This window comes from Glarea lozoyensis (assembly GCF_000409485.1).
Source record: "Glarea lozoyensis ATCC 20868 chromosome Unknown GLAREA11, whole genome shotgun sequence".
NCBI lineage: Eukaryota > Fungi > Ascomycota > Leotiomycetes > Helotiales > Helotiaceae > Glarea > Glarea lozoyensis.
Window position 1 is genome coordinate 1,014,189 of NW_007360985.1, and position 23,149 is coordinate 1,037,337.

Below are 23,149 nucleotides of genomic sequence, written 5' to 3' on the forward strand. Positions count from 1 at the left end.
GCTGGTGATGTTGTCAATAATGGTCAACGGTTGACCCATAGCCGGAGGGTCTTCTCCTGAGTTTGGACGTGCAGAGATATTTCCGAGCGGGTGTGAGGTTGCGAACCGGGGCGGGGACTGGGGGGGGGTTGAACTACCTTACGAAGCCAGCTCAATTAAGCTGCATCTGGTATCAAGCGATGCATGAAGCACACCACGTCGACGACTTCCCTGGACGTCAATTCAAGTATTATTCGGCTTGGAGGAGGTTTCGAGCCACTTCCAGTCACTGCTTCACAGCATTGGCCAGGACAAGACTTCCAAAGTTTTGCACGCTCCCACCACCCCCACCCCTCCATGCTAGGCCGAGATATGCTTCGATGTAATGGTCCGTCTAGACAGGTCGTCTGGAATGGAGCTTTCGTCATTCGCAGTCACGTCGAGACGGACCGTTCTCGTTGATCACTTCTCTCATCATTATTCTTTTCTCACTTGTCACTTGTTCGTCTGCTGCCGCTCACCATGGAGCAGTGTTCCTGGCTGGCTCTGTGGTTGTCCTCCAAGTGGCCTGCGCAGACTCTCCGAGATCCCTCGCAGAGATCGCTTGGTGTTTTAGTGGATCTGCTTGGTCCTGAGTCCTGACGGTGCGAGACTGCGAGTGCTCGAGTATCTCCAGTAGAAATGACTAGCGACGCCAACGATCGCTAGTGCCGTTGCTCAGTCTCCGCTTTACCTGCGTCGCAAGCGCAAGGAACCTCAGAACCTCAGAACCTCAGAACCTCAGAACCTGGCCTGGGAACAAGACCAGGAAAAAAGCGGGCAGGGGTGCGCCCACTTCCTTCCACTCGCTCCGGCGTGCGCCCAAAATCCCATACAAGATTCCCATCTGCTCCCATCTCCCATCTCCCATCCCCCCATCTGCCCCGTCTCTACACAGCTCGGCGACCCTTCAAAAACGACTGATAAGTTATAACCCGCGAGTCGTCCTCCCCTTTGCGCCTCACTGCTTCCGCTTCCGCTGCAACCATTTTATCACTCCTCCACAGGTGCTGGATATCTTCGCATCTTCGCATCTTCGCATCCTCGCAGTCTTAAACTCCAACCCGTACTCCGTACATAATTACCTACCTATACTTGCGACGACGTCACAGCCACTTCGCTGCAGTGGAGTCCACACCCACGCCCACGAGCTCCCCACAACACCACCCATTATTGTCCATCTTACTCCTCGCATCATTACTCTTCTCCGTCCCTCAACTCGCAATCCAGTGCCGTAAACGCTGGCTGCCACCGCACAAGTCCTCCAACTCCCCGCATATCCTGCGTGAACGACCGCGCATAACCATGGCCACCCGACCCAGCATGCACGCGCGAGACTCGTCTGGCCGAAAAGTCTCTCTTCTCAACGACGAACCTTTGCAGAGCCGCAACTCTTCTCAGTTCAGCAGCCACTCCCATCAATCGCAATCGTCCTGCGCCGGGACGGATATGAACAGATCAGCGTCCAGCTTCTCTGCACCCAGTAGTTCCGGCTCGCCTGCCATTCCCGCGCTGATCCGAGCGGATTCCTTCGACTCCCAGAATACCAGCGACGCCATGTCGCCCATCACCCCCCATTCAGAGCTGGGCCGTCAGCATTCTTACATGAATGCCGCGTCAAAGTACGAGGACCAGAGTCATTTCGACTACCAAGAGCGAATGCCATCATACCCAGACTTCTCAGTTCCCCACTACGGTGTCGCAGCGAAATCTCCCTTCGAGGATCGCAGCCCCCGCTCCCAGATGCAAGTCTATGAGGAGGATCTATACCACGACGAAAACGGAAACGTTTCCGAACGGGCCTCGAAGAGGTTCAATTGTCGCTACAGGGACACTCTGGGTTGCGACAAAACCTTCACGACGTCGGGTCATGCATCTCGACACTCCAAAATACATACGGCAGAGAAAGCCGTCCCCTGCACCTTCAAAGGCTGCCAGAAGAAATTCACACGCAACGATAACATGAAGCAACATCTCGAAACCCATTTCAAAGATCGAGCACGAGCATCGCATTCCAACAAGACTGGTTCCAAACCACCAGCTTTGACGATACATTCCGGCGTGAAGAAAAGCGGACGTGCAACCAGCCGTCCCCAAACCCCAGCCAGGACGACATCCAACACCGGCATGACCTCTATCATAGACCCTGCATTGTTCTCGCCTATCGATCGACATCATCCGGCTTTCAGCTCCCAACCATACAACACTCTCATCACCCAAACACTGGTTTCGAGACCAGTGCCGGACATGGCCAACCAAAGCCCAACATCATCGTCCAGCGGGCTTGACGCCCTCGCTGCCGCTGTGGACCTACAAAGCCACCCTTCTCGTTAATGACAGGAAACGTGCAAAGCCAAGATTTAAACCGTTTAATAGTTGCGAGTACAGCCACACTGCCTGTACGATGCATGTCATGAAAGTGCTTAGCTTTTAGGATACCATGCTGCGCATTCACCTCCTATTGTTCATTCATCACGTCTGAGTTAAGAGATTGGGGCATGCTGATGTTGTCATCAAGATTTGTACCCAACCTCTACTTTGTACATTTTTACGACGTTACGCATTTCGGCTGAATTATTTTGGTGCATTGGTTCCGGCGTTGGCGGGTAGAATATTTCTTCTCAAATTTCTTGCTCAGCGCATGAGTGGGTGCTGTCAACAAGATGTACATATTTTTAATTGCGATGCTTATTGTTTTCAAGGGCTACGCGCTCGGAAGGTTAAAAATAGGCTGGATCTCGCGGGATTGGAGGGAGGAAGGGCTTCTGAATACATGGTGGATGATACCCATTTGTACTATTTTCTGGTGCAAAGCAGATTGAGGTTGCTATCGCCGGTGTGGACGCGCTAGAATGCGTCTGCCCTCTCGGCGATGGATTGGAAGGAAATAATACATTTAATTATCTCGAATGATGTGTTCCGTGTTTTGTGTGCAGGTGATAATTATAAGGTAATTCAATCCAACCTATGTTAAAAGTTTCAATTTACATGATGCTCCGAGGCTTGGTTGTCATGTCGCAAGGATAGTCTAGGTTAGGTGGATTTCAAGCAGTTCCATTGCTCTTTGGAAATCTACATCTAAGGCGAACGGTGTATGTGCTAGAACCTAGCATAATACCAACAGACACCATTACCCCTTTCGCCTGTGCTCGTTCTCTATGGTCAGTGTAGATTGTGGGTCAGAGGAGGACATTCATCCCCTTTATCGGCATATGATTGGACAAGGTTTGGGAATAGTCCGTGATGGCATTGTCACTTTTTCGGGGAGAAGCTATCTTCAGTTCGCCGTCTTGATCCCATGTCATCAAGTAACTAACTCTGAAGCCGTGAACTCAGTTTACAATTCCAAGTCTCGCCAAATAACTGAACACAAGCTTCATTATTCTGGTACCAAACGTAAGACAAGATAATATGCTAAAACTTTTTTACATGAACTCAAACGGCCCAGTGTGGCCCGATAAATTATATACAGAAATCAGTTTACAAAGAAACCATCTTCTTTACTCCCACTGCCACTGCTCCCCTTCTTCCCCTCCTCGAAAACGGTACCAGGGAACTTGGGTATATCAAAAGTTCCCTCAGGATCCTTCCCTGTCGCCATAATGTACTCTTGAACTTTGACAACCTGATGTTTCACCTCTGCCAATAATGACACCATATCGAGTGCCACCTTCTCGTTGACGCGGGCGCCACCCTTGATAGCCGCTTCACAGATATGATATCGAGAAACACCATTGCGCAGCATCATGTCGAAAGGAGTGGTCGTCGATCCTTCTTCCTTGTAACAGCCAATACTCACACGTTCCAAGTTGGGTCGACCGAACAGTAGACCACGAATCTCGTTGGAGTAGCCATGGTAGTTGAAGAAAATCGGTTTATCTGGGGTGAACAGAGAGGCAAATTCGTCATCGGAGAGCGAATGGGGATGCTGTGTTGCGGACTCGAGAATCATAAGGTCGGTCACGTTCACAACGCGAACACGGAGAGAAGGGCATTTGCGCCGGAGAATGGCGGCTGCAGTTACAACTTCGAAGGTCAGCTCGGAACCTATGCCTACCAAAACGACGTCTGGGTTTAGTCCTTCGTCTGTCGATGCGAATTTCCACACAGAAGCACCCGCTTGACAATGCTTGTCTGCTTCCTCCACGGACAAGAATACTGGCTGTGGTTGCTTCGAGCCAACCATAAGATTGACGTAATTCTTCGACCGTAGACAATGGGCGATAGTGGAAAGGAACGTGTTCTATCGATATCAGTATTTACTTCACGTTGACAGGAGGAAAACTAACCGCATCGGGTGGGAAGTAGACTCTCGCTGCATCCGGTTTCAAGTTCAAAACCGCTCCAATGAAGCTGGGATTTTGGTGAGAAAACCCGTTGTGCTCCTGTCGTGTCCACGTGCTCGTCTCTAGATAGTTGATACTGGAAATATTTGCTCTCCAATTAGTTTCCCGTGCCATTTTGTTGAACTTGGAATATTGCACCATCATGGTGTGAATAATTCCAAGAAAACTTTCATAGGATGGGAAGATTCCGGTACGACCAGTCAAGGTGTAGCCCTGAAGAAAACCTTGACATGTATGTTCGGAGAGGATTTCGATGACACGGCCACCCTGTGCGTGCGAGAATTCGTCCCATTGAAAGTTTCGACCAGTATGTCTAAGTACAGCGTCTAACTTATTTGAAACCAACTCGTCTGGAGAGAAAATACGGAGGGACTTTGGGTTATCCACTAAGGCTTGGTCGAGGAAGTTTCCAATAGTTTTCATGCAGCTCTCTTCTCCTCCTTTCTCCACACCGAATTTTTGCCAATCCGGGAGGTTCAAAGTCTCGTGCTTTTTATACGACTCGGCCCGTTGGCCAAGTTTTTTCTCATTTTCTAATGGTATGATATTTGAGATTGCATCAACAGGTGACCCCAATTCAGTGAAGAGGTCTGAAGGCTTGTAGGACAAGAGCCATTTTTGAAGATCGGCCAGCTGATCCTTGTTCGATTTTGCGGCCATGAGGGGGACTTGGTGGGCATGGAATGAGCCTTCGACATATTCCCCGTCTACAATCTTTGGACCAGACCATCCTTTAGGGGTGCGCATGATCAGAACTGGCCACTAGAACCTGTCAGCATGAATTTTATCGAAGCGGAAGATCATCACGAACTCGTGGCTTCATGATAGGCTTGCCAGATCTAGCTGCCTTTTGGATCTTGTGAATTTCGTCAAGAGCCCACTGAAAACTTGTTGCTAGATCAAGATCCTAGTAAAGATTAGCCCTTGCAAGATCTTCAGGATAACAACACTTGCAATATTGTCCAAATCCTCAACGAATCGACATTGATACCCATACCCAGTAAACAAGGTCACCATTTCCTTGTCATCCATACACCCATAGATAGTACGCTCAGAGATTTTGAACCCATTAACGTGAACAATGGGGATTACAGCACCGCTTTCCGCCGGATCGATATACTTTGCTGCGTGCCATCTAAGAGTATGTAAGCACCTACTTCTAGATTGAAACGTTGGGGGGCAAAGGGTTCTTACGCAGCAGCAGTAGGACCAGTTTCGGCTTCACCGTCACCCACGATACAAGCTACAATCAGATCAGGGTTATCCATAACTGCACCAAACGAGACCGAAAGTGCGTAACCTAGTTCGCCACCCTCATGGATCGCTCCTGGGGTTTCAGCGTTGATGTGCGAGGGAAAACCATGGGGAGTAGAGAAGCCGGTGATTAAATTGTGGAGCCCTTGTTTGTTTTGAGTGTATTGGGGATAGAAGCGTTCAAGACTTCCTTCAAGCCATAAAGAGGCGAGGATAGCTGGTGCTCCATGACCCGGACCTACAACATAGATTGTGTCGAGGTTGTTTTTGCGAGTAAGATAGTTGAGATGTGCGTAGACCAGAGTGAGGCCTGGGCATGTTCCCCAATGGCCAAGTAGTCTAGCAGCCTAGTTAATTGAACATTCTGTGGACTATGCGAGGTACTTGTTTACTTACCTGGGTTTGATATCATCAAATGTAAGATCCCGTTCCAGATAAGCATTGTCGCTCAAAAATATCATAGCTTAGCAGTTAGTGCGTTCCTAGCATCTCTTCCTTTCTGGATCCTGATCGGTTGACTTACCAGCAGCAATGTAGTTACTCGCGCGTCTGAACAGCTCAAGACCCTTCAGATCGGCATCTTCCAGCTTCAATGTTTGGAGCTTGATTGATAGCTCAAGCACCGCATCCGGAATCAGCGAGGCCAAGGCCTGCGGGTTTGCTCTGTCAATCTCTTCCCCAGGCATGTTTACGCGTGTTATACCGTGGCCGGTCAGGAGTGAAAGAACGGTGAAGCAGGAGGAGTACTCGGAGGAAGAAGGCTGTGAAAAAGAGATCAGAGAATCAACAGCAGGCACGACGTTTATGTTGATTTTACTTGTACGTGAAGAGATAGATCAAAACAGTCGTCCTCTACCCACCACTCCGAGCTACAGAGGATAAGACGTCACTCAACGGCCGAAAGCTCCGGTTACATGGCCTAGAGGGCTAGAGGGCTAGAAGCAGTCAAACATAGGTCGACAACTAATGTTCAGCCAACGCCTTGCTGGAACGACCCGCAGGATGGCCGGCGTGTGAAAACAAGGCTAACGTCATAGCCTTCAGTATAAGAGTTGCTGAGAAGTTGAGAAGAAACAGATGCCTGGGCGCACAAACATCCGGGCTCAGAGGTGCGGTGCCATAGTCAGCACGGGGTCTTAGCTTGCTATGGCCTGACCATCTGAGAAATCGAATTCGGCTGTCGTCTGTTAGTCGACGACATGAAGGGAGAAATAGCAATATATCTAGGTACCTACAGTGCAGTGCAAAGAGTTTGCACCCATGTCAGCTTTATGCAAATAAACGAACCAATAATGAATTAGCGTCTAGGATTCTGATTTTTCTATTGGTTCGCTAAATTTTATTATGAATAGTTATGTAGACATGGGTGCAAACTCTTTGCACTACACTGTAACATGCTTAGACAATATGCCAAGATAAGATATACCCAGGTACTGTGCTCATTGATGTAATCGGAATAGGGAAAATCCCGTTCGTGCCGAAGCGGGCCCGTGCCCTGCCCATCCCATATTCCAGATCGCTGGCTCCCACTCGCTTGTGATAACGGCTTATCGCACGCAGACCGCAAACAGTACGATGAGGTGGGGGAAGCCGAGGGCTCGGAGGGGTCTATGGCATGTCGCGTCATGCCGTTTGTGGTCCCATTCCCATCCGTCTCATCCTCAGAGGAACTCGTTCGTTCCCATCGAATTCCGAGGGCTTGGGCAGCGGTAGCCGTTGGTTTGGTCTAGTATGTAGCTTTCCCATCGACTTGCGATTTCCCATTCGCATCGTTGTATTTATCCCACTACATCGTAGATCCTCCGCCCGCCTACTTTGCGCACTCATTCGGCATCAACATGGCGAAGATCATACTCTCCATTAACGCTGGATCCTCGTCGGTGAAGATATCCGTTTTCTCCGCGAGTCAAGGCCGGTCGCCAAAACAGATTGCTGAGACTCAGATTGACGGTCTTACATCGCCTCCGCCTCGACTGAAGTACACGCGTGGTTCCAAACCAATCCACAAGGGCGAAGAAGTGTCGAGCAAAATCTCGAGTCAGAATGATGCGTTCAAACACATGCTGGACATGTTGATAGGAGATCCAGAGCTGAGCGAGATCAATTCGAAAGAAGATGTTGGCATCGCATGCCATCGCGTAGTCCATGGCGGAGACTACGAGGAGCCAAAGATCATTGACAAAGAAACATACGACCATCTGGAAGTACTCACCGACCTCGCTCCGCTCCACAACTCCTCAGCTTTGGAAATCGTACGCTTTTGCATCTCGGATCTTCCCCATACGCGGAACATAGCAGTCTTCGATTCCCAGTTCCACCATACAATTCCCGAGCACATACGCACTTACCCCATAAACCAAGAGATCGCTCGGAAAAATAAATTGAGAAAATACGGCTTCCATGGAATCAGTTATTCTTTTATAACTAGAAGCGTAGCTGAATTTCTGGGCAAAGACATCGGGAAAACCAGCTTGATTATCCTCCATCTGGGCAGCGGCGCATCTGCCTGCGCTGTAAAGGATGGAAAGAGCTGGGATACTTCCATGGGACTGACACCTCTGGCGGGCTTGCCTGGTGCAACGAGAAGTGGTAGTGTTGACCCCAGGTTTGTTGTTCCACCCCCCCGTTCCGAGCCGGAGCGATACCGACTAATGTCTGCTCGTAAAAAGTCTGGTTTTTCACTACGCCTCCGACGTTGGTAAACTCTCGCCAGCCTCGACCTCTTCTTTGCACATCTCGCGCGCTGAAGAAATCCTCAATAAAGAAAGTGGATGGAAATCATTGACCGGTACCACAAACTTTGGAACGATTGCATCCTCCTCGGAGAGGTCTCACAAACTTGCATTCGACATCTTAGTCGATAGAATCTGTTCGTACATTGGAAGTTATTATGTGACTTTACATGGAAACGTGGATGCCCTCGTCTTTGCTGGTGGCATTGGGGAAAAGAGTAGCAAACTGAGAAAACGAGTCACAGAAGACGTAGGCTGCCTGGGATTTACCATTGATGAGGAAGAGAATGACAAGGAAATATCCGGCATCGTGCAAGATGTTGGAGCAAGAGACGCACGACACCGAACACTGGTGTGTGCTACTGATGAGCAGTTTGAGATGGCGAGATTGTGTGCCACGGATGAGCAGTTGTTTAGTTGAAGACAGCTAATTCATGATCAATGAAAATAATTAAAAGAGCAAAGTCGGTTTTCGCTCGGCTCGCCCTGTAGTTGGCAAAGAGCCCTCTGTCTCATCGATTAAGTTTCGAGCATGGCTTAGTTTATTATATCATACATGGTCATGTTAGCGTTCTGTTTTGCCGCTATTAGATGACCAATCCACCAGTAACCGGCTGTACAGGACGAGCCCTAATAAGAATCCTGATGTTCAGCCGGCAGATTCGGATTATAGATCCATGCTAAGAGTATTAATGTCCTGCCGGTAGGGTTAGATTGATCCCACCATTCGTTATGTCAGCAAGGCCGGTCGTGCCAGTACGATTCTGTGCGTAAGGTTCATAGCTGTCAATGTAAAGATCGTCCGATGATGTTGTGTTACGAATGTGTTCGTTAGTCTCGATAGCGTCCATCCAGGCTGCCCATCGAGTGCCACCAACGGGATCTTGCCAACCTCTGTAATGTTTCATGACTCTTGAAAGCCTGAGCATCCAAGGAGCAAACATAACGTCAACATAAGACAAGTATGGGCCCATGAAAAACGGGCCTATTGCATCCGACGAATGCACAAGCGTCTGAATAACATCTTGGAGTTTCTTTGTGTACTCGGCTTGTTTGGCAAAATCCTGATTCAGTAAAAGGGAATAGAACGCGGGTATAATTTTTCGATCAATCTGTCAAGGGTTAGATAGTGCTTTAGTAAGGACATCTAACACCTACATGACTGGCCCAAAGTCTAGCTATGGCTCTGTCTTGGGGATGGGGTGGCATCATCGGGGCGACATTGGGCATAGAGTCTTCTAGCTATTGCAATACATTAGTCGAGTCATAAAAAAAGTGGGTTGTACACACGTATTCGAGGAGGACTGTGCTGTCACTCATGCTGAAATTATTGCTGCGTAACGCAGGCACCAATCCAGCATTACTAATATCTAGAAGAGCTTGTGGTTTTTTAAGTTGGTCTACCTCTACGTATTGGTAAGGGACCCCTTTGGCTTCTAACGCGATCCAGACTCGCTGAACAAAAGGGCTAAAGGCAAGATAGATTAGCGACATGCCTTGGATGTTAAAGCGAGGCGGGAGCCAAGAAGACCTACCAATGACAACTACCATAAAGCTTGAGTTCATGGTCCTTGGAGTGTTTCTTAACGGTCATCAAGGCAGTGCCGCTAGCCTTCTTATGGTATGTTTTCTGCGTTGTAAGAAATTAGCGAAGCATTTCTACAACAGAAGCGGAAACCACCCAGGGATATAAATCATGCGTATCCCAAAATTGTTCCTGGAAGTTCATCGAAGCGGGATGTAGAAAAGTCTTACCTGCTGCTTTTTATCTTCCTTCTCCTTCTTAGACATCATACGTTGAACGCTGTTTTTCTTAACTCTATCGCTCTCGGCAAGGTCGTGTTTGTGAGGTCCTGGAACACCGTCGCCCTTGCCATTGCCACCATTGCCATTAACACGCTGGATAGTGTAATAACGCGCGCTATTCGCACCTGGGTGGCTGGCTGGATGGGTTGGATTAACAATAGACACGCCAAATTGGGAACCTTGAGCGGCCTCATTTGATCCAAAGAAGCCATTACTTGAAGCCGGCTGACCACCGTTTTCCGGCTCGAATCCAGCTTGTTGCAAGGCACCGGGGAAGTATTCGGTAATCTTGATCTTGACATCACAGAGATCACGCTCGCGAGCTGTCCTCTTGCGCTTTTTTTTGTTTGGATCATCTGACTTTGGCGTTCCTGGTGGCCGTCCCTTCAGACGACAATCCCAATAATGTGATACGAAGGGCTTTTTCTTGTACTTTTGCGTGGATCGATGAGAGTAAACGTTATCGACATGGGGGAAATATGTGTTGTATCTACCAAGGCAGGTCAGTATCAGTTGCAAACTACGGGGTGCCATGATTACTCGTCCTCGCTTAAAGTAATCATTTGATCAACGTCAAAGAGCTTCTGTCGCCATTCGTCCAGATTTGGTGGATTATCAACCAGTCTATTACTTTGGTGGCCGTTGCTCTGCTGGTCGGAACCCTCAGGTACCGGAGGGGGTGGCCCAAATAGCTCTTCTTCTTGGAGTCGGCTGATCGCATTGTGCTGGACTGGACCTCCAGTCAACATGCCGAACTGACCGCCATTGCTATGTTGTGGGGTATGGGGCAGCGGGTGAGGGCTGCCATTGTTTTGGATGTGGATTGAGGCATGGTCATCGTGGAGAGAAGTCTGGTTATCGTGCAGAGGAGGATGTGAGTCGTGTAAGGGAGGATGAGGATCGTGAAGCGGGGGGTGTGAATCGTGAAGGGTCGTGTGAGGAGGGTGACTGTCGTGAAGAGTATGGCCGGCATGGAGGGGGGAATGGTCATGGAGAGGCGCGTGTAGATGGTTTCTCTCGAAGGGGTTTTGCGACTGGAAAGCAGCATGTCCATCCTGCATGCGATTCAGCTCCTGGTAAACATGGTCCGTATCGTCGAGACCGCTGAGGTCCAAACCGGCGGTTTGCGAGGTCAAGGCATGATGGGAGAGGTGTTGCTGGCCGTGGCCATGCTGGAGATCTCGAGTAGCTTGTGGTTGGAGGCTACTGAATTGGTGATGTAGAGGATCCATCCTATACAGTACAATACATGCCGCTTTACGGTGCTGGTATCGTCGAACTGTTTATCGCAGTTTTCGTTCCCAGCGCGCTCGCTGCTTTGTAAGCAGGGATCATTGGTACAGGTGGCTGGCAGTGGGGCGTACCATATCATGTGATTTAGGACCAGCATATAACACGTGCTTGTCAGCCGTAAAATAACTCCCGTCGCTAGCTATCCGAATTACAAGTACCATTCCTGTTGTACCTAGGTAGGTACCTACCTATAGGTAGTTAGGCACGGAGCAGTTTGACATTTGTGACTTTAAGGTCAACCTCAGAGTTGACTACCTAGGTAAGGAGTTTGAGTTTAATTGGAGAGGTAGTTTAGTCACCAGTAAGTCAATGGTCGTACTAAAGAGAGGCATAGCATTTTATTGCAACTACCTAGGTACTGTGTTGCTCTCCTACTATTGCTCTCTAATACAAGTCGTGGGCTCTTAGCAAAACTTTGATTTGGTAGAAATACTATCCCATTAAAAAGTATAATGTTATAGCCCTCTGCTTACACCATCGATCGAGGTATCCATATCACCGTCGGCAAAGAAAACGGTCGCACAAGAATATTCTCTATGGAGGTCTATTTCGGTCCCTGCAGCTGCCGTACTGACAGTCAACTGTGACTATTTCGGTCCCTGCAGTCCATCTCCACGCACCAAGGCTCAAGCATCACGAGCTAGAGCATCCACAAATAGGTAGTCGATAACCATTTCCAGTCAAATAAATTCTGACCAAGGCGGGAGTATTGATCTTCCCCAACATCTCCAATGTCTTCTCTTCGCTCTGCGTGGACAGCAAACAGACCCAGCGGCTATCCGAATCACTTTCTCAGTGCACATCCGAAGTCCCGAAGCTTAACTTCACCCTCGCCTACCTGAGGTTGAATGATTTGCCCATCTCTTCGCGCCCGCACTTATCTGGACTTATCCATGCACTCCAGACCCGCTGGGCGCGTAGATGAGCTGATTGGGCCAACGATTGAATGTTGCATGCAAGACACCTCGAGCCTATTCCCGGTGAAGGCACGGATGCGGTGGGTGGGGAAAGAGTCACTGCCCTCATTGGCCCCATACAGCCGCCCATCTGCTGCCACTGCACCTCGCACCCTCTCACACAACTTCGCAACCCTCCCTCTGCCTCGCTCCCCTCTTCTTACTCGTCGCTGGCTTCCAGGTGCTGTTGGTCCAGCCCAATGTGAGCCCTCGAACTTAAGGACGCTGACAGCCAAGATGGCTGCATTTTCACGACCGCTTGCCCACCTCGTCTCTTCCTTTCCTGTCCTCTCCTCTCCTCTCCTCTCCATCTCACTCTGACCTTTCTCCTAGAGTCTGCGCCGTGGTAATCTTCATCTACCTTCAACCCACTGAGTCGACTGTGATTGTGTCTCTTTGTCTTGAGCATCTCGCCTTTGACTCATTTGCTGCGCGCCTCCTCACCCACCGGATTTGATTACCACCACGAAGATAGCCTCCTGTGTGTCTTTGCGACGCAGTGAAACGACAGCATAAAAAACGACAACGAAAGAAGAATTAGCCTCACACGATTCTCGCCATGTTCTCGAGGATATCACGCGCCCTTGCGGTGACGGCCGTCATCCTGTCGGCAGTTCAAGCACATACCGTTATCACATACCCGGGCTGGAGAGGAGACAATCTAATCACGAACGAGACATGGCCATATGGGATGCAATGGATGTATCCTTGTGAGTATTCCTCTTTTTGTATTGTTCCTGGGTCCACAAGTCCTCGATGAGCATGTTTAGCGCCATTTTCATACTAGAACTCATGTCATTCAATACCATTCTATCGACTCTATCGCTCCCATTCTTATTTCTTCCTCCTACGGGGAAATATTTCTTTTGAGCAGGGGTTATACGCCTTTTCTTTGGCATCCATAAGTCGTTAGAAGACAGTGGTCTAATCTTGCTTAGGCGGCGGACACTTCACAACCACGAACCGCACCAAATGGCCCATAACCGGTGGCGCTATCGCTATTCAACCAGGATGGTTTCAAGGACATGCTACGGCGTTTTTCTACATGAATCTAGGCTTCGGCACAGACGGTCCTGATCACGGTCCACCCAATATGTCCTTCCCCATGGTGCCAGTCTTCCAAATCGTTGGTCCTAGCAAGAATCCCTACCCAGGAACCTTCTGCCTACCTCAGGTACCTCTTCCCGTGAACGCATCTGTAAAAGTTGGCGACAATGCCACCATTCAGGTGGTAGAGACTGCTTTGCATGGGGCGGCGTTGTATTCGGTACGTAGAGAAAGCAATCTCAAAATTCTCTATCCTATCACCTATCAATGCTAATACTTTGATAATAGTGCGTAGACATTACCTTCGCCGACCCGCTGGATCCAGAAATCAATGAGGTCAACGCTTCAAACTGCTTCAATAGTTCCGATCTCGCATTCAACAATGTCTATTCTATCTCCGCTTCTGCCTCTTCAGCTCAAAGGACGATGGAGGTTGCCTCATTCCTACCTCTACTTGCCTTGGCGTTGTGGGCTCTTTTATAATAAGCAGTTGTGAGCAGGATGTGCAACATACCCAGTTGGGTCGGAATGTGATAGGCCTGAGGGTCCAGGCGGAAAACCGATTAAAGAGAGAAGACTATAAGAAGAGCGATAGTGTAGATATTTCGACGCATGCATTTCAATGTCCCTTAGCGGATTTGTATATCTGGAGTTTCGGAAATGGTCTTTGTGGGAGCATATATTCCTTTTGTAATTGTTTCGAGGTCGAGGGCGTCGGATATTTGAGGCAAGGAGTAGGAACTGTACAGGAAAGGGTACGGAGCGACAAAGTAGCCATTCACCATTTGATGATTCCAATCATTTAACAACTATAGGCTTTAGCCCCCGAGACTCTTTTGAGGTCATCTAATTTCGATGGCGGATATGTGATTTTCCATGGTATCAACAAGGCTTCTACGCCTGTAGTACAGTCCCGATGAATGATTGGAAACTCTCCGCTTCGTTTGTGCACCAAAGTACTCCTCCCGAATGACTAATTCGAAGACAAGTGTGCCAGAGAGTGCTTGCATTGCAAAATCCCCAATCCGTCAAACCTACAGGTTTTATTGAACATCGTTTGTCTTTTAATTTATTTACTATGCTCCAAGCAATGCAGCTCCGTGTTCAACAACTAGTGGCAATCAACCACAGCCATGGATCAGAGCTGTCGTCTCATTATCGAAGTAACAACCCTATTTCTTTTCCGACATTCTTGACCCTGGGATCACTTGCTTTACTCAAGGCTTTATCGACGGCTCCCTTGATATCATAAACTTCTTTCGCAGCATTTTTGCTGTCTTCATCCAATGTCAGAAGTGTTCCTGTAGCGACAAGAGATCGGTAGATGACCTCGCTGTCTGATTGTGTGGTAAGAAGTTTGGAGAGTGTATCATATATGGCGACCACATGCTCAAAGGATGTGGATTCGGGTACAGTAGCAAAGTACACGGCATAATTGATATATACCGTAGAAACAGCTACTAGCAGATTGCGGTTACTGGTGTTCGCGAGGTGAGAGGTGATGAATGTCTGTACCTCTTCAAATCGCTTCATGGCCAACACTCGTCCCTCATCAGACGTGAAAAGGTTGACAAAGGCACGAACCGCCATCATAACATGATTTTCTGACGGTGGTGAGTTTTCTGATGACGCAGAAATGAGAACGTCAAGTATCGAGCCACCTTTGTATGAGTACGATGCCATTTCCGAAGTGGTCGCCAGTAGACGGAGGAGGTCGAGACCTGGGAGGCGATCCTTATAAGGCCACGCAGTGACGAGCTTAACCGCCAACTGGAGTCCATCGGTAACGTTTTTCAACTTCATTGCTTCGTTTGCTGAGCCTAGCTTTTCGCATATACCTGCAAGTGCGGATAGTTCGGCTGGGTTTAAGGAGACATCCTTATGACCATCCTGTATTAGTGCTTGATTCAGCTCAACGATTTTCTTTTGCATCGCTGCGACGCGAGCTGCCAGAATACTGAGATATTCTTTTTGTGGAACAATCTTGGGCGGCGCTCCGGTGGTAGTCCTGGCAGCAGCCTCATCCCCAGGGCGATATCTGTTATCACTGCCCCAGGCATCAGGTGCCGACACAACCTCCTGCTGTGAGCCTATAGTAGCTCCCTGGGTATTTGCAGTAATGAAATCCGAAACCTGGTCGAGGTAGGTAATTGGCAGCTCATTATCATTAATGAATTTCGTGGCGGCCTCATACGGATTCTGAGACAGATTATAAGGCAGTTTCAGGGCCGGCTTGCCATCCTCAATATCAACGTCAAATACGTAATCGTATTCTTTCCCAAGGTAATCAACCTTCTTCCCACTACTGCCAACTGCATCCACAACGGTGCCCACGTTAATCCACTGTCCTTGGCCTGAATAGTTAGCAAGACTCGCTCATTAGACCAAATATCAAGGAGACTTTTACCGGCAGACCATTGATGTGCAGTAACGGACCCATTCGGTTCCCGAATCATTTGCACTTGGCCCTCCTTCGTACCTGATTTAGAGCTGAGAAATTGAGGACCTGGCAGTTCTTCTTTGTTGACTTCTGGTAGAGATTGCTGAGGGATTGAAGACTGCTTTACTGAATCCTCGAATTGTCTGGTGGTCTCAGCATCAGCGGCACGAGACACATCCCGTGTAAAAACTCTGACTATTCTATCACTGGCTCCAGTCACAATGTCTCCGTTATCCGGGCAGACAGCTACATCCCAGACCGAAATTGCTGGGTGTGTGATCGTCTGTTGGCATTCGCTACCCTTCCAGACTCGGACTGACCTGTCCTCTCCAGAGCTAAACATTTCACCCGACTTCGACATTGCAAGAGAGTATATATAGCTGTCGTGTGCTTGAAATTGGCCAACTTGTTGTCCAGAAAGCGTCCAAAACCTGATCTTGCCGTCGTTACCCGCAGAAGCAAAATCTGCCCCAGATGGATGACCTTTTGGTATGCGGCATAGTGCTCGAACACAATCTTCTGTCCCGCGAATTGTCCTCACCAGTTTACCGCTCGTGGTCCACACTCGAATCAACTTATCAGCGCACCCAGTGATCACCGTATCCGAATCGTAGGCTAGGACACCCCAAACACTTCCTTGATGCTCTCTCAGAACGACCTCGGATTCCCACTTGCCAACAGGCCACACTCTGGCTTCAGAGTCCCAACCACCACTAATGATGTATTTTCCATCGGAAGCGACATCGAGTGCACAGATGTTGTTCCCATGCCCGAGCAACAACGCCTCAGCGCTGTCTTCAGGACCTTTGGCCGGATTCCGCACCTCAATAACCGTATCCTTTCCACCAGATATGATCAAACCATCGGGGAAATCGTCGCTTGGTTGAAGATATGCAAGACTGTTCACAAAGCTTGTGGAGTTCGAGGAGATCACCGCATCGTATAGTGGCGGGCTATTCGAGAGAAGCTTCCACAGGCGTACTGTTCCATCGCGTGACGCGGATATTATAGCGTTTGCTGTAGGAGATATGACAGCGCGGACCTATTTCGTTGTTCGTTAAATTTGATTATACTCGAACCTCAGAACAAGCTAGGAGAGGCAACTGAACATGTATTTACTTACATCATCCTCATGGCCTATGAGGGAGGCAGACAGCTTATATTCGCTCATGTCGGGTTCGCGTCTAGAAAAACAACAGTTGGGCGCTCGAGAAACTCGTCAGGTTTGACCTCGTCCTTTTGACAAATAAATCAGAGGCTCTCTCTCGTTCTAGGTCTTGAACATTGCGTGTACCGGAATGGCGGGGCGTTTATGATAAGAGTCACATGATCCTTATCGATCGACTAGCATCGGCTCCAATCTCCCAAAGAGAAGAGGCACCTTACCTGATGTGGACGCATGCGGCACCTTAACTTCTACGACCCTCTTTCCTCAAACATCAAGGGGAGTCTGGTCCTGAGAGCCTATACAAAACTACGTTTCCTGAGTCTTTCAAATTGAGGACAGCTTTGCAGACGACGTGCTTCTGGAAGTGATTACCTTTTAACGACCGTTACGATATCTACGAATCTTCTATCTTGAACAATATTGTCTTTCAGTTGCGATATTTTGATCACTTCATTCACGCATCCGACCTTCGAGCTCCAGTCACTGCAAGACTACACATACCGCCGGATCTATTGTTTTCCCGACCTGGACGGTGTCTTCAAGCTCTGCTACGTTTTTGAGCATTCTGTCGATTGTACTTGGGCGTTTAACCCGCATGCTATACGTTGTGGAAGAGGTTGCATCCGCTCTCAACCATGGGCGGACCAGAGATATCTAAGCAGTTTGTTCCTCTAACCTGCCATGGCCACTCACGACCCGTGACACATCTGAGCTTTTCTGGATTTGTCGACGGAGAGGAGGATTACTATGTGATATCCGCATGCAAAGGTGACCACGACCATGAGGCAAACGCGAGAGATGGCAGCTAATGTTTGGCAGATAATAATCCTATGCTCCGCGATGGAGTCACTGGCGATTGGTAGGTGTTCCTGTCGATTCCATACTGAGCCGGCCGTCGCTAACAAACATAGGATTGGGACTTTTTTTGGGCATAAAGGTGCGGTCTATCAGGCACGACTGTCTCCGGATGCCGCGACAGCTGCAACGGCTTCTGCAGATTTTACAGCGTGAGCAGATCGTGGATTAAATAGTCTTCAGAGCTGATCGAAAATTAGGAAGGTGTGGGACACTCACAGCGGCGAAGTGATGTGTACACTCCAGCATGGCCATATAGTTCGCGCCATTGCGTTTCCACCAAATGAGGGCCATCTGCTCGCAACCGGCGGGGTGGAGAAGAAGCTTCGGATCTTCGACTTATCGAAAGTTGGGGCCATCTCCAATCCGACCGCAGCTCCAACTCAGAAAAGGATGGTAGGTAGTTCGGACGCAAAGGTGAATGGGACAGCTGATCGGTCTACCATTGGTGCTGAGGAGGGATTTGAAGTAGGGGTGGGCGTTCATAAGGGTACCATCAAGTCTATTGTATGGACCAAGGATCCCAATGTCCTCGTCACTGCCTGTGATGACAAGGCTATCCGTTGGTGGAATCTACGCACGCAGTCTGTTGTCCAAGAGCAATTGGTTCAGGGTGACATTGGCTCTTGCGAGTTCACGAACGTTCAACCTCAGTCGGGAGATATAGGTGGTGGCTTTCCCGTCCTTGTTATCGCCGCGGGCAAAACTGTCTATTTCTATGGCGGGCAGGATTCTCGGACCCTCATCAAGTCCGTAGCTCTGCCTTATGATGTAGCAAGTGCCGCTTTACACCCGGCTCAGAGGAAATTTGTTACTGGTGGAATCAAAGATACTTGGGCTAAAGTCTATGATTACGATTCGGAACTGGAACTGGGTAGGCTCTTGATCACAAAAACACAAGCAATCACTAACGACTATAGACTTGCATAAGGGTCATCATGGCCCAATCTGGAGCATTAGCTTCTCACCCGATGGAAAACTGTATGCTACAGGCAGTGAAGATGGGACCATCAAGATGTGGAAGAATTGCAAAGGTCCGTTTGGCTTATGGAAAGCAGATCGAGAGTAATCTTAGATTTCTTTCTATTTGTATCTATAGATGAGATGTATTTAGACAGTGTCTATAGAAAAATAGCCTATCTCTCGTTTATTCTATATACTAATTAGTACTCTACTAAGAGTAGTAGAATGATCTTATAAATATTAAAGGTTTAATTTATTATATAATTAGATAAAGTAGATTAAGAAAAGTATTTTTCTCTTACTGACAAAGTCGTATATGCAAAAATGTTCTGTTAATCTAATTTAAATTAATAGTCTAAAGTACGTTCTTATAGATAGGCTCGACTGTAACGTGGCGTCCTAAAGGCGTGTCTTGTAGAGTCGAGATATAGTACATGACAGTATTGTGTATAAGAAATTTTACGTGCAACTCTCAGACCTGATAACACTCTAGCACCTACGTCCGAAGACCTGTAGATGGCAGGCATGGATCATGTGAGACTTTATGTGCTTTATTGAAAGCCACTAGGTTGGATATATATCGCTAATTATATACTCCACTCGCAGTAGTTCGTAGCTCAACTTGGCACTCACTCTCCTATGCCGAATCATGCCTCCCACTTGCTGATAGCATGATTCTGGGTGAAAATTCATCGGCACTTTTTGAGGAGAACTCAGACTGAGAAAGCTTGTCCACCTCAACCTTAAATGCCTGTTCATACAATATCCCTTGCATATCATCATTCGCAAAGCTTCCCAGCTTGTTACTCGAAGCCCCTCGCTTACGATTCTCGGCATTACGAGCAGAAGCATTCTTGTAGTCCTTCGCGGTGTTTCCTTTGCTCGATCCAAAGAGAGAAGGTGATAATCGGACGAAAAGGACTCGTATAGCAGGCATGCAGGAGCATACTATTCCGACGTTAATCTCGATGTTCGACTAAATTGCGGCTGGGAATTGGCCGCAGGTTAGGTTGTTAGATTTAGAGGATGTTACTAGGGTTTAGAGTCGGATAATCGAAATAATAGTAATACTAGTTAAGTTAGAGCGTACTCTGCTACTAGAATATAGTTATAAATTCTATAATAATATTCTTAACGTTCGGTAGAGTTTAAAGTAAGTCTAAGTCTCTTATAATAGTCTAACTATATAATCTAGTAAGTTATAAGTCTCTAATAAGAGTCTTAACTATATAATAAGTCTTAAAATAGTACTTTAAATATAAGAGTCTATAGAGTCTATAGCGAGTAGAATCTATAGATAGTAGAGTCTATAGTCTATAAAGTCTATAGAGTCTATAGAGTCTATAGAGTCTATAGAGTCTATAGAGTCTATAGAGTCTAGAGAGTTTAAAAGTATTAATTTTTATTACTTTTTATTCTTAAGAATATAGATAAAAGCTAGTTTTAACTAGCTTTTTACTTCTCTTATATAAATTAGAGAATTTACTACTAGCTATATTTTCTTAGATAAAGTATACTATTTAAATTATAAGAGCTTACTCTATATAGTTTATACTAAGTAGATTAGCTAGTAAAAACTCTATTAAAATTAAATATTATTTTACTAAGTTTATAGATCTTAGTTATCTCGAATTTTAGTTAATATTTAAGAAAATCTATTAAATAAATTTTCTTTTTTTTAAATTAAGTTATTTAGAGCTTAAGCTATTTGTTACTAGTTAAATTAGTCTTATAACTATTAATATATCTTTTAAATAAGCTTTAAAGTTACTTAATAGTATCTCTATAGCTTTATATTATTATATAAGTTTTAATACTTAAGTTTTAGTAAATAAAAGAGTAGATAATAAGAGTAGTTAGTAATTTAAAATTTAATAATTAATTAACCTTATAATCTATACTTATATACTTTATTTTCTTTATAAATTAAGTACTTAAATTAATTTCTTTACATTTAAAGTTAGCCTAATATTTTTTAATATTTTTTATAGCTTAAAATAAAATTATATAATAGCTAAAATTAATCTTTATAATAATAAACTATATAGTTATTTCTATCTTTCTAGTAAACTTATATCTAAATAACTAGATAAAGAGAGAAACTCTAGTATTTCTAATTACTTTTCTAAAGCTATTAAGTAAACTTAAAATAATTATTATAATAATAAAGACTATAACTACTTATTAATTAACTTATCTTACTACTACTATAACTTATAATTAGTAGATTTAGTATTATAGTTATAATAAGTAATAATTTTCTATAGAGCTAATTAAAGTTTATAAACTATAGTCTTAATATTATACTATATAATCTACTAACTTAATTAAGTAATATAATACTTTTAATACTAAACTTACTCTAAAAATAAATATAACTAATAGTAATATACTATTTCTATATATAACTTACTATAATAATTTAATTCTCTACCTAATAGTAGACTAGAGTATTATAAGGTTAGTATATAGTAAGTAGTAGTATAAAGTATTACTTATAGATTTAAAGATCTATTTATTATAATAAGAGTAAGTTAAATAGATAATATACTATTACTATAGTAAGTTAAGTACAAGGCTTCTATCTAAGGGAATTATAATTATTATATAGGACCTTTATAGTAGGCTGGTCGACTTAGTCGCTAGTCGACTAAGTCGACAATCGCTTAAGTCGCTAGTCGACCTAGTCGACTATAATACGTAACTTTCTTTCTAACTAAGAAATTAGGGGTTAACTAACTATCTTACGGTTTACCCCTATAACCCGCGTAATAAATAAGTAACTTATAGTTTCTAGAACCTAGTAGTATCTAGAAGGACGTTTCTAGAAACCCTCTAGACCTAGAATACTTATCTTAGATTAGGCTAGGTCCTAAAGGCTTTATTCTAGATCTAATTATATTCTAGATATAATATTCTAGAGTTCTCTCGACTCTAGAGTCGTAAGGCTTCTAGATACCGCGCACGTAATACTACTCTCTATTTAGACTAGTATATCTTTATACTTAAGTATAACTAAGAAATAAATTATATAGTAGCTATAGACTTCTTTTCTTTCTAATATACTACTTAAGAGAATAAATAATTATTACTATATTTCTTTAAGAAATTTAATTAAAAAGACTAGTAAAAGAAATATAGCTTCTTACTCTTATTACAAGAAGAGTAGGCGTCCTTATATTACGCCCTATAATATAAAGTTGTCTTAATATACTAAGTATACCCGCTAGAGTAAGACTTATAACGTTTATTAAGTTAATAGAATACTTAAAGTATTTAAATAGAAATCTCTAGAGGATAAGAGGTAGAAAGTATATACTTTAAAGAAGTAGAAGATAGCTCGTCTATAAAAGGCTTCTACCTAACTATAGAGACTTAAAAAAGAAGAGAATACTTTAGATAAAAAAGAGTAGAGAATAATTAAGGCTAGTCTTAACTCGCTAGACGAGTTAGATAAGTTAGAGAAGAGAGAGTAAGAAGTAGAGAAGAAAAAGAAGAAAGAGAAGAGAGAAGTAGAAGTAGAATAACTACTAACCTACCCTACTCCGCCTAACGATTTCTCTACTTACGACCCTTTATTACTTAATCCGAATTTCGATCTTAGGTCTTTCTAGGAGGCCCTAGATACTAGTAGTAGAACTTCTTAAGCTACTTAGAGTAGTTAAGGTTATTTATTAGTTCTTATATATTTTCTAATTATAGGTAGTCCTTCTATTTTATTAAATAACGTAGTTTTCTTTTAATAAGTCTATAGTCTAAGATTCTTTTAACTTTATACTTAGTATTAGGGTTTACTAGTTCTATTTCTATAACTAGAGCTAGTAGCGCTCTAGGCGGTACTAGCTTAAGGAGAGATATATAAAATACTAAGAAGATATTTATATTTTTAGGTAGAGCTAATTTATAGTTTAAGCGTCCTTTAAGTACCTTAATTTTAAATAGTCTTAATTTTTTATTATCTAGTTTATTACTTAGTCGTTTTATCTAAATATTATATCTAGTTAAATAAACTTTATCTCTCTTCTATAGTATAGGCTTCTAACTATAGCCTTTATTATAGTAGTATACGTTTCTTTTTATAATAAACTTAAGTTCTTTAATAAGTTTTTATAAAGAGAGGAAAGATTATCGATAAGAATTCTTTTTACCTAGTTATCGACTTTTATATTATAAGGTTCTTAGAACGTAGTTTTCTTATAGCTAAAGTTAGCTTTAAATAGTAATACTTAGATTATTTTCGTAGGTATACTATTATATATAAACTAAGCTAT

General features: G+C 45.0%; 6 protein-coding genes across 6 annotated transcripts; 3 read left to right on the forward strand and 3 right to left on the reverse strand.

Annotated features, from left to right (window-relative positions):
* Positions 1 to 1,323: 1,323 nt before the first annotated feature.
* On the forward strand, positions 1,324 to 2,352 carry GLAREA_11246 (C2H2 and C2HC zinc finger; the record flags this gene model as incomplete). The annotated part of the gene is made up of 1 exon (XM_008079435.1): positions 1,324 to 2,352. The coding sequence occupies one exon, from the start codon at positions 1,324 to 1,326 to the stop codon at positions 2,350 to 2,352; it is 1,029 nt and encodes a 342-aa protein (XP_008077626.1).
* A 1,141-nt stretch (positions 2,353 to 3,493) lies between these two features.
* GLAREA_11247 (thiamine diphosphate-binding fold (THDP-binding)) lies at positions 3,494 to 6,304 on the reverse strand (the record flags this gene model as incomplete). The annotated part of the gene is made up of 7 exons (XM_008079436.1): positions 3,494 to 4,261; positions 4,308 to 5,126; positions 5,176 to 5,271; positions 5,379 to 5,499; positions 5,559 to 5,957; positions 6,015 to 6,081; positions 6,142 to 6,304. The coding sequence occupies 7 exons, from the start codon at positions 6,302 to 6,304 to the stop codon at positions 3,494 to 3,496; spliced, it is 2,433 nt and encodes an 810-aa protein (XP_008077627.1).
* A 1,152-nt stretch (positions 6,305 to 7,456) lies between these two features.
* Positions 7,457 to 8,771, forward strand: GLAREA_11248 (Actin-like ATPase; the record flags this gene model as incomplete). Its single annotated transcript, XM_008079437.1, has 2 exons — positions 7,457 to 8,223; positions 8,288 to 8,771. 2 exons carry the CDS (start codon positions 7,457 to 7,459, stop codon positions 8,769 to 8,771), a joined length of 1,251 nt encoding a protein of 416 aa, XP_008077628.1.
* Positions 8,772 to 9,039: 268 nt separating this feature from the next.
* Positions 9,040 to 11,388, reverse strand: GLAREA_11249 (Thioredoxin-like protein; the record flags this gene model as incomplete). Its single annotated transcript, XM_008079438.1, has 6 exons — positions 9,040 to 9,462; positions 9,509 to 9,592; positions 9,641 to 9,818; positions 9,886 to 9,980; positions 10,106 to 10,646; positions 10,697 to 11,388. 6 exons carry the CDS (start codon positions 11,386 to 11,388, stop codon positions 9,040 to 9,042), a joined length of 2,013 nt encoding a protein of 670 aa, XP_008077629.1.
* A 1,576-nt stretch (positions 11,389 to 12,964) lies between these two features.
* On the forward strand, positions 12,965 to 13,935 carry GLAREA_11250 (uncharacterized protein; the record flags this gene model as incomplete). The annotated part of the gene is made up of 3 exons (XM_008079439.1): positions 12,965 to 13,115; positions 13,344 to 13,672; positions 13,741 to 13,935. The coding sequence occupies 3 exons, from the start codon at positions 12,965 to 12,967 to the stop codon at positions 13,933 to 13,935; spliced, it is 675 nt and encodes a 224-aa protein (XP_008077630.1).
* Positions 13,936 to 14,607: 672 nt separating this feature from the next.
* GLAREA_11251 (WD40 repeat-like protein) lies at positions 14,608 to 17,063 on the reverse strand (the record flags this gene model as incomplete). The annotated part of the gene is made up of 3 exons (XM_008079440.1): positions 14,608 to 15,806; positions 15,860 to 16,934; positions 17,016 to 17,063. The coding sequence occupies 3 exons, from the start codon at positions 17,061 to 17,063 to the stop codon at positions 14,608 to 14,610; spliced, it is 2,322 nt and encodes a 773-aa protein (XP_008077631.1).
* Positions 17,064 to 23,149: the final 6,086 nt, after the last annotated feature.